At 46.1% G+C, this 10,835-nt stretch overlaps 2 protein-coding genes across 2 annotated transcripts; one reads left to right on the top strand and one right to left on the bottom strand.

Annotated features, from left to right (window-relative positions):
* Positions 1–2,028: 2,028 nt before the first annotated feature.
* CCR75_005074 (uncharacterized protein) lies at positions 2,029–3,666 on the bottom strand (the record flags this gene model as incomplete). The annotated part of the gene is made up of 1 exon (XM_067963158.1): positions 2,029–3,666. The coding sequence occupies one exon, from the start codon at positions 3,664–3,666 to the stop codon at positions 2,029–2,031; it is 1,638 nt and encodes a 545-aa protein (XP_067823774.1).
* A 777-nt stretch (positions 3,667–4,443) lies between these two features.
* Positions 4,444–5,580, top strand: CCR75_005073 (uncharacterized protein; the record flags this gene model as incomplete). The annotated part of the gene is made up of 1 exon (XM_067963157.1): positions 4,444–5,580. The coding sequence occupies one exon, from the start codon at positions 4,444–4,446 to the stop codon at positions 5,578–5,580; it is 1,137 nt and encodes a 378-aa protein (XP_067823778.1).
* Positions 5,581–10,835: the final 5,255 nt, after the last annotated feature.

Below are 10,835 nucleotides of genomic sequence, written 5' to 3'. Positions count from 1 at the left end.
TATTAATCGTACCCTTGACCAATTTCAGTCCTTGCGGTTGTACATTCTTCCAATTTTTTTGGAAGCTGCAATGATTAGATGCATTGCAAAGTTGCCACCTATTTGGCAAAAATATATGTAATTCAAAGTGTTTTTCTCTTTTTGACAGCATAATTGTTAAAAATGAATAATTTTTGAAACTGGAATAGCTAATTCTATATAACCAAGAAGCGCGCCCTCACCTAGGACTCGAACCGCGACAAATGGCGAAGGGTACCAGAAGAGACGACAATAAGGCAGTTGCCTCTCTGCGATGACGCAAAAATGTTACTACAAGATGAAAATACAAAAACGATAAGTCAGTAGAGCCATGTTAACTCTCTGCTACAGACTGGCAGGAACAAGCACGACGCTGGTTGCTTGAAAGTCGAAGCCGAGGCAGCAGACGATCTGGTTTACTGGTGAATCAGACGCCACGACAGATGTAGAAGTTTCTGTCTACGGCGCAAGTAATTTGAACGCGACAGACGCCTAGTTTTGGCTCTCGAGGAAAACAACCATTTGATTGAGAAAGCTATTGCCAGGTCTTGTTTTCTTTTCAACCTGAAAAAACTTCAAGACCTTGATCCTGATCATTATAGATTTTGGGATTCATCTTGAAATATATCGTCTGGATATCGCTTTGCTCGTTTAGATATCTTGCCGCCAAGTCAAGCCATAGCCCCCAACGTGCAATCTTCATCGAGCGCATTAGTTACACCGGCCACGTAAAACTCATCGAAAAGTTTGAAATTTTACATTTCTCGGAAAACAACTTTTCAAAAGTTGAAGCTACCTTGCTCTCGGGAGCTGCGCTCAGAATGATGTTCGCAACGCTACCAACCTCCGAGTTGAGCAATATGCCACGTAATGCAAAAACGTCTCCGACGTGAGATACGAATTCTATGAATTCGTGCTAGGAGACAAAGTTAGCTATCTCATTGGCGGAGCACTCAGCGACGCCTTTATTAATATTTTTTTGAGTTCCTGGCCACATCAGCAATCTCATCGATTACGCCTTCGACTTCGTCAATGACAGCATTTATGGTCTCTCCCAGCTCAAATACAAATCGAGCTACGCCGCTCTCCTCTAAATTTTTCGCAAGGCCATCCGCATTCTATCCCATCTCTAGTGCAATCTCTGATGCATTGCCCTCCATTAAATGTTCTGTGAAGGAATTTATTTCTTTTCTTAATACGTCAAAGAAGCTCGCACCAAAAAAATCACCCATTCTCTCTTCATTCAGGAAATGTGTGACAGATGAGTCTCGTTTATACTACATTCTCCTTCTGCTATCTTTGCGCGACACTCGAGGATAGTATAATCACACCGGTGTACAGACTAAGTTGAGTCACGATGCTTCGTCCAACTTCCGCTTCTAACCACAGTGCTGACGCGGCAAACTTTATTTAATAAGACGCAACATACAAAAAGTAATATCGTGACATTCATTGATTGAGAACTAGGCATTACAGTTGTTAAATATTGTATTGAGTTAAAACGCCAAATCATTAATGTACTTTAAGCGATTTCAGGGGGCTCGTGCTTCTGCAGCAAATAGTCTGTTGAAGCAATTTCAGCCTGAGCTACAAGTAATGCGCGGTTTGTAGCGCTGCGTGAACAAAGCGGTCTGTTGTTTGAATTTTCGTAGGTATGACTACAGTAGGGATTCATTCGTTGACGCCATCTATTGGATCTCCCAAGTTACAATGCAATAAAAGAAATATCAGTGTAGCGATGTCGTCGTCGACCTTTGAGAGGAACGTTAAAGATAGCACGTTCGCAAGCAGTGGTGGTAGGCGTGGTTTCATAAAATTCAACTAAAATAAAAAGCGTTTTCGAGCACCAACTCCTGCATGTGACAGAGCGAGAGAAGATATGTGTATTGGTGGTAGGTCGTTTTTACGAGGTGCTTACGGAAGCAATATGCGACTCGTGCACTTCGAGATATTAAATATAAATTTTGAACGTTATGTAAGGATTAGAATCAAGTGACACGTGGTACAATATCAAGCGGCTTTTCCTATTGCAACGGCATCTGTTGGCGACACTTTCTCTACCTGCATCATCAGTGGGTTCTTCATGCCAATTGTGAGTCCAACTGAGCACGCCACGTGTTGGCCTGGCAGTTCCTTTAGATGTAAGCGACTCACCACACACGCGACTACCATCTTCATCTCCAACATAGCGAGGTGGCGTCCGACACAAACTCGTGGGCCCGTGTTAAACACACTAAATTTGCTGGACGGTACTTTAAGAATATCGCCTGTTTGACAATCGATAAAACGCTCGGGTAGAAACGTTGCTGCGTTGTCACCCCAGACTTGTGGCATACGAGCCATGGCGTGGTACGCCAGCGCAATGTTTGATCCTTTAGGAATAAAGGTACCGTCTGGAAAGACAGTGTCTCGAACACAGAGTTTTTGCGCCAAGCCCACGGGTGAATACAGTCGTAGCGCCTCGTTAATCGTAGCTTCCAAATACGGCAGATCCTGTACTTCTTGCATATCGGGAACATAATCTGCATCGGTTTTTAGCTTGGGAATCTTTTTCAGCACCTCGACTCGAAGCTTCCCCTCGACACGTGGGTGCAGCGTGAGCAAATGAAAGAGCCACGCCAGCGCATCGGCCGCGGTATCGCGGCCGGCGATCATCGCCATAAGTACGACGTTACGAACGAGAATAGGGTCCACGGGTTTGCCATCGACTGTCTCGTTTGCAAGAATCAGAGACACAATGTCTTGTCTACGCACCGCCTGATCCTTAAGTTCGCACCGCATCTCCATGGTCTTGGCAATAATATCCATCACAAACTTGTCGACTGTTGCAAGGGCGCGTCGCAGCTGCTTTTCGGTCCCGATGTAGAGCCAGCGTTTGAGCTTCCAGTACCACGTGGGCACTAGGATTCGAGCTGCGACAATATGCTGGGCGTCCACGAATGCGCGTTCAAACGGATGTTCGTGCTGCAGCGTGAGCGTGCTCATGTCGAAACCAAACGCGATCTCGCCAAATGCATCGAATGTAAATCGACCCGAGGTGGAAAACATGTCGATGGCTTTGTGCGTTTGACTCGTGGCTGTTAGCACGCGCATGAGCACGCGAACGTGTTTTTGAATGATAGGTGCCATGTGCTCCCGCAGGGCGCGCGAGCTAAAGAGATTGACGAACACGCGGCGGTGGAACTTCCACTCGTTTCCTTCGACGATCAAGATACTGTCGCCAAGCAAATCTACGAGGAGATCATATATGTGGTCTCCCTTGAGAAAGTTGTCATACTGTATTTTCATCACGTGCTCGTAGTGCTCGGGAGTGGCAGTGAAGATCATGTTGCGCTGAAATGGCAAACGCAGTGTGAATGGAGTGCCATGGCGGGACACGAACGTTTCTGAGATCCAGTCTAAGAAGCGATGAGCGTGGTACGCCATAAACACGGCGTGCCCGACGACTGGAATTGCTGACGGTAAGAACGGGACCCGACGTGGACCATGAGCTCCAGGCGGAACATATAGTCGTTCCTTTAATAACTTTTTGTCAATAGGGTCACTTGGTAGGCATTGAGAGGCAACGGCTGTGCCAATAATGATTCCAATCATCAGCAGGCCGAATTTCTTGAGCGGGTCATTGGTGTCGAGGAGCCACGCCAGCATAGCGCACGCCAAAAAAGCTAGCGAGTTGTGGGATTCTCGATGAGTTGGATTGTGTGAGGCAACACGAGGAAGCCATTGCTGACAGCCACAACGACATTTACTGCAGTTAACTCACTTCGATAAAGGTCATAAAAGGGAGGATTTAACTGGCAACGATGTCAGCAGACGAGGGACAAAGCACACGTGGATAGACGCGCATCTTTTGACCTCGCAACATCTTTTTGATGACCCTAGATCAACAATAAATGAAACTGGTCGGTATTAATTGAAGCGGACAGCAAAGGGAACGAAAGGAGCATAAGCTGATTTGGTTCTAGACGGTAATTAGTGCAAAAAAAGCCAATGACCGATTGTGCGACGCGTGACTGGTACCTCGCAGGAATAGATGCTCTCCAGATCTGTAGCCCCTACAGATTTGTAAAAAACGTCGGGCAAAAGTTTCCCGTAATGTTATTGTTGAATCTCGTGTCGCACTCGCGCCATCATATGACAGACGACGCAAGTGTGCTCGTGGTGGCTCATCTAATAACGATGCATCTGCCCGGTCGAATTCTCCATGCCTTGAAAGGGTATTACGATAATATAGCTTAAAGGTTCGATTCCGCTGAGGTACGCCATCGACCTGTCCATTGACCTTCTCATACATGAAGCTAGTCCCATCACGATCACTTGCAAGCAATAGAAACCAGTAAGCTTAACGCTCATTGTAGCTCTAGGAAAGGCAGGGCAAGATCTGCCTTGTCCACCACAACGCAAAAAACCACTAAGGCACAGATAATGCCTAAAGACCGTTTTACCATGAGTCCGTATCACAAACTACCACTCACGCTCAAGGACCAACGAATGTTGCTCGAGATCGAGAACGACCTCGTGACCGACACATTTCGTAAGTACGAAGAGTTTGTCATGAGCAACTCACAAGTCAATCCGGCTCGCTGGAAGCACATTAAATCAAAGGACGATCTTCACATCTATGCAAAGCGCACTAAGACGTCGAGTGCTACAAGCTGTCGCTTAGGCAGTGAAGAGTCCGAAGACGGAGGCGTTAAGCCTATTGTACTTAGTGTAGGCACCTTTAAAGGCAAGCTAAATGACCTCCTGTACGGCACGTTAAACCCAACCGATGACATCATGCAAGTTAAGGCCTCATATGTACGAGACTACAGTGACGGCGCAGTACTGGCCACGTTAGTGCAGCCAACTGCCACCGATCCATTTCGCTCTGTGACCGTGAAATGGCTACAAATCGATTTGCCATTTAGCTACACAAAACTAATTCGAAACCGTGATTTTTTGTGTCTGGAGGCATCGGGAATTTTGCATTTTGCAAATGGCGAGCGCGTTGGGTACCAGATGTTGCACTCGATTGAATCGCCACTGGTCCAACCGCTACCAGATGTAATTCGGGCCAAGCACAACATTACGGGTTTCTTTCGGCAAGTCGCTCCGGACGTGATTGACACTTTTGCATTTGACAAGGTCGAACCCGGTGGTGCCCTAAAGGAATCGATTGTGCTACCTATTTGCGCCAACGCGCTCCTGTCTGCTACTAATTATGTCGAGTGTGGGCTGATGAAAAAGCTAACATGGATGCTGCGAAGGCGCCAAGCAGCGCTCCGGGTTCACGATGTCGCTCCAGTGCTGCGTGAAAAAAATGCGTGTGTGACATGTCGCTCCATTTTGCAGGGTGGGTGCGTGAAGGGCCTCGCGAAGAGCAAGTGCATGATGTGCTTGGGTGGGTTATGCTTCAGCTGCAAAGAGGTGAAAACCATCAGCTTTCTCACGCCAGATCGAAAGCTCCTTCGACACAAAATAATTTTTTGTGGAGCCTGCATCACCATGGCCTCCCGAATCGATGCTATGGACGCCGCGCGTGATCAGGCAAGTGGTTTCCACCCTTACTACACGAAATAGCGAGATCGACTGCTGATTTTCACTGTTGTCTATACTTTTGCACATTTCACGAGTACAATATTCTTTTTTTGATTTGCACTCTAATTCTGCAAGTCTTTTATTATACGTTTTTGCTTTTTACTGAATTGGATAATTTGCCAATGCTCGTTTGATGGTTTTCGTAAGTCGTGAATACTTGACGCTGAGTAAATGTCGTTTTGGTTCGAAGTACCTCATTATGAGCCTCAATGAGCGTTATACGTGATAAAAGTAGCAATTCGGGCGCTGCAAGAGTTTATAACCCGAGCTATTACTCAAAATTAATGCATTTGTTGAGTTTAAATAGGATCAGAAGCTTCTAGCTGATGTCTATTTCAAGGCCGTCTTGCGGCAGCTACAGTTAGCCATAGTTGTGAAGAATACCGTTAATTGTAGCGGAGCTACCCGGGACCTTAAGTCAGAGGAAGACATATCGACTCACGAGTCACTCACTTTTATAGAACTAATAGGCTCAACAACTCAATGATTTGTACAAGCTTGTAAAGCTTTACGAATCCTAGTTAAAGAGATTCCGGGGTTCGTAGAAATAAGTTGTTGGCGGGCGCTATTTAAAGCTACCACGCAGTACTAGCACAAAACTTTTGAACACAGTGAGGGTAGCGGTTAACTTTTTTCTCACGTACAGTGAGGTAGTTAGTGGGCTTATTCAAAGATTAATTTCTTCTAAAAAGTTTATATTTGATAATATAAAAAATATAATTAAATTTATCGAACCGGCAATGGCATAAATTAAAAAAGAACCACCTCACTTAACGAACTAGAAACCTTGAAAAAAGTGACGTCACAAGAGCGATAATCCGGCTCAACGTGCCGACTTGTGAGCTAGGAAGTAGTTTCAGACTGATTTATATTTATTCGTATTGAATATTGTACATATTTTAACCAATCATAAATGCCATCTCTGCAGATATGCAGTTATATGTATTGCGAGCGTATTACTTTTAATACCTTGTATCTTGGATGACGCTGGCCGTCATCCCCGTAAATGTGAATGCCCTTAGGTGCATCACTACACAAATGTGGGTCACAAGGTGAACCACAACCCCCAAATGGTGGGTCTCATTACTTCGCTCAAGCAATTGACCATACCCTTAAGTACATAATGTGTTATTTAGGGGACTGTGTAAGATAGGGCAACTTTAGCCCGTTTTACCACCACCCCTTTAAGAACGAGTTTACATTATGCAAATTCGTCGAAAAAGGAACGAGGGAGAGAGAGCAGCTTTACGCGCCGCTCTTTTATTTTTCTAGTCCTTCTAGCGACCTGCGTGCACTCACACGCGAACCATGCCACCTAAGAAGGGCAAATATAATAAGCTGTATGCAAAGACGCCCTCACGACCACGCACGGAGCGTGCGCGCGCGTTAACTCGCCGTCGTCGCTCAGTGCCACAGTTACAACGCCGACAGCTACTGCTGCTGTCGCGCTAACTGGACTAACAAATCCAACCCGCTTCACAGAGAGATGTAGATGTGTCGCTCATTGTTGACTTAAATGAGTCAACACCGCTGTCATCACCTCATAGTAGTATTGAGTACAACGAGCTAATGAGGAAGGATGATGGCGCATTATTGCCGATCCAAACTTCTCTCATTGCTCTAAATATGGAGACATCAATGTTTTCTATCTGCTGTCTCGTCCTCTGCGCTGGCTAGCGCGGCGACCATTAATGAGAGCGCTACCTATAAAGGCGCAGCTGATTCTCTGTTGGGTAAAACCACAACGTCTACTGCTCAGACCAATATTATCCATAATGGTTCAACCATAGAGGATTCTGAGCCTTAAGCTCCACCGATGGCACGATAACGTCTCCAGTCCGTAAGACAAGCTATGTGGCTGGTGGTATACCACCTTCATCCGAATGGCCTTGTTCAAATGGAACGAGTGCGTTGCTCCTAAAGCGCGCTACTCTAATGCACATAAATATTATGGCATCTTTAATTGGGGAAAAGCTCAGTAGAAATCACTTGGTCGTTTATCCCCGATCCTGGTCGTGCTGTGTAACATAGGGCAATATTAGCCCATTACAGTTCACCCCGTTACGTAGAGCGAGCTGGAATTTGTTGGTGGTGCCATTATTCTTGCATTTAGTTTATTCGCATCGCAAATTATATACCGTCTTTATGATATCGTCATGTCTCGTGTCCTGCCGCAACTTTCGCGCACAGGATTCGACTTCGTGACCCAGAACGGTTTGCTGACATGTCACATTTGACAATCAATCAACCGACCGATTTAAAGCGGAATCCTGCGCAGCTTTCAGCCACATTTGATGTGGCGAAATCAACGGTCGCAACGACTTAATTTCGCTCGCTTGCGTGTGAGAGAAATCATGGGCGGTACCCCACCCCCTGTTTCTTCTCATCACGCCGCTCCTGCTAGTCCATACGGAACTTGCAGAGCGACACTAGTGTTTCTTCTCATAGTCAAACACCAGACACGGTACGTCGATGCGCAGCGCGTCGACCGGTTCCGAAAGTCCACTGGGCGAAGATGTTATGTTTCTGCTGCACGATGAGGTGGGCAACCAACCTTTCAACAAGGAAGCGGTAGAAAATCAACCTTCCAACAAGGAAGCGTTGGTTTTTAGCAGCATCCATCGGTGGAGGTTGCGCCCGATTAGAGCGGCGATTTCGCCCCTACTCGTGGTAGCCTATCCCGCATCCGTTTAGCTGCAGACTCTGAGCGCTGCTGAACGACGGATCGGGGATCTCGAAAGTCAAGTCTCGCGACTGACTTCGGATCTTCACGAAGTCCGCGCGAAGGATCGTCAGGGTTTCGAACGCATAAAACTTCGGCTGGACCTTTTGGTAATTAATGCTGAGGGACGTTACGCGCGTGACATCCCTCGCTCTCCAAGTCCGTATCGTGGTGAGAGGAGTCATTCCGCTGAAAGATTTCCACCCTCCCCGTCTCCCTCACCAGATCGAGCTCGATTCACGTTCGGTGTCACCATCGGCCCCCTTAGACGGACGTGGCTATGTGATCTCTTCTGGATCAACATACCGTTTCAGATGACCCACATAAAATACGGGGTGCTTATTTCTATACGGGGAAAGATTGAGCCTATAAATTAGGTCTTTAACCTCTTCGACCACCGTCAACGGCCCGATGAAACGCGGCAATAATTTCGTTGTCGTTTAGAAATTGCATTTATAGGTGAAGTAGCAGTACTTTAACGTACTTTATCTCCAACACTAACGCGTTTGTCGTACAGAAATTGCATTAATAGGTGAAGTAGCAGTACTTAAACGTAGTTTATCTCCAACACTAAAGCGAAAGCTATTTTTGCAACCATTTCGGTCAAAATATTCCATTTGCTTATCCTGTGCGCTTGTCATCGCGTCACGGACTTTTTGTGTGGTGGCTAATCACTAATCCACAAAGCGTTGAGCTTCGCTCAAGCTTTTTGCATCTAATACACTAATGCCAACACCGAGAGGTCGGGTATAGGACGAAGTTGTACATATAACGAAACATCGTCATTGTTTGGGAGCACATGCATTTCTTTCCGTAACTCCATACTGACCATTGCCGACCCGGCAGGGTCGATATTTGCCTTATTAAAACCAATATTTAAACAGATTTTTGTAATTTTTGTAATTTCAAATATATTTTTAAAATTTAATTTTGTTAAAATTTCGTATGTAATAATAAAATTATGATGATTTTGCAGAAAAAAATTCCATAAAAAATTATAATATATTTGACGCTTATGAGGTCACTAGTGCAAATTTCTGTCGTTGAGATGTTACCCTCGCGGGTCATCGTCATATTGACGAAACTGTGTCCCTCTTTCGCACCGAGCGTAGTGGGTTCCCTCCTCCACTAAGACTCAGGCTGCGCACAAACGAGACTGGCGTCCGAGGATAACGCAGTCTGTTTGTATAAAACGGTGTCTTACCCATACTGGCGTGGACACTGTTATTTATAGCGAGCTCCAAGAAGGGCAATTGCTTGATCCATTCTTAGGGAGTCGCTATCGTGCGGAATACATCCGCCACGACCCGATTGGAACGTTCGTTTTGGCCATCGATCTAGGGGTGATCTGCGGTCGACATGTGGAGCTTTATACCTAGCAGCTCAAACACATGTCGCCATAAACCTGGCGTAAAACGTGGATCCCGATCCGATACTATGGACTCGGGCATTCCGTGTAGTCGGTAAACATGATCCAGGATCAAGAGAGCTGCCTCCTTGCCTGTGATCGATGTATTACATGGTGCTAAATGCACCATCTTGCTCAGTCTGTCTACAAAGACGACTAGCCCTCGACCCTTATGATCGGGCGGCATGGGAAACATGAAGTCCAGACTTACTGACTTCCAACAGCTGGTTGGAATCGGTAGCGGCTTCAGTGGCGCACTGCTAGACGGTGCAGGCTTAATGCACTTACACTGTTCGCAAGAGCGAATATAGTTGGCCACCCATCTATATAGGTGTGGCCACCAAAATTCCTCTGATACTGGTAAGAATGTATTCTATTCTCACGGCCCAGATGCACACTAGATGTACATCATGGAGCTCGTGAAGGTTCATCAGCTTGGGATCTCTGTCATGAGGCACATAGATTCTCAACGGATCCCAAGGTGACAGCTGATGCCATATCAGGCCATCTCTGAAGCTAAAGCGATCTATCTTAGCCTTTGAGTGCAACGGAAGAGTTACCTTTCGTCCACTAAAGTGACCCAACAGCAGGCGACCAAGTTCGTCCCGACCGTAGCTTTCACGTACATCAGAGGCTTATGAGCTCGTCACGTGGTATGCCTTTATGGCTGCCAACGTTAACGGCTGACATTCTGCTTTAGCACTAGAAACACTTTCTGGTGTCTTACCTCGAAGTCTGGTCTACGTGATAAAGCGTCAGCCAAGAAATTCGACTTACCCGGCTTGTGTTCAACTTTGAAATTAAATTCAGAGAAGAATGTAAGCCGTCTTGCCATTCTAGGCGAGAGGTGCGGTGAGTTTATTGCGGTCCGCAGTGATGCGTGGTCCCTATAAACCACAACTGGTTCGGTGCACAATAGGTGCACACGAAACTAGACAAGATCATACTTTATTGAAAATAGCTCTTTGTCATGCACAGGGTAATTCAGTTCCGCGTCTTTCAAAAGCCGGGACTGATATGAGATGACACGGTCAACGCCGTCGTCATCTGTCTGCATGAGCGCGCTGCCAATTGCAAAAATTACTTGCATCGCAGACGACGCGAAAG

Source organism: Bremia lactucae (genome assembly GCF_004359215.1).
Source record: "Bremia lactucae strain SF5 chromosome Unknown BlacSF5_NotPlaced_4_SHOA01000001.1_737238bp, whole genome shotgun sequence".
NCBI classification, from domain to species: domain Eukaryota; phylum Oomycota; class Peronosporomycetes; order Peronosporales; family Peronosporaceae; genus Bremia; species Bremia lactucae.
The sequence above is the reverse complement of the archived record's forward strand: the minus strand, read 5'-3'. Positions and strand labels throughout refer to the sequence as shown.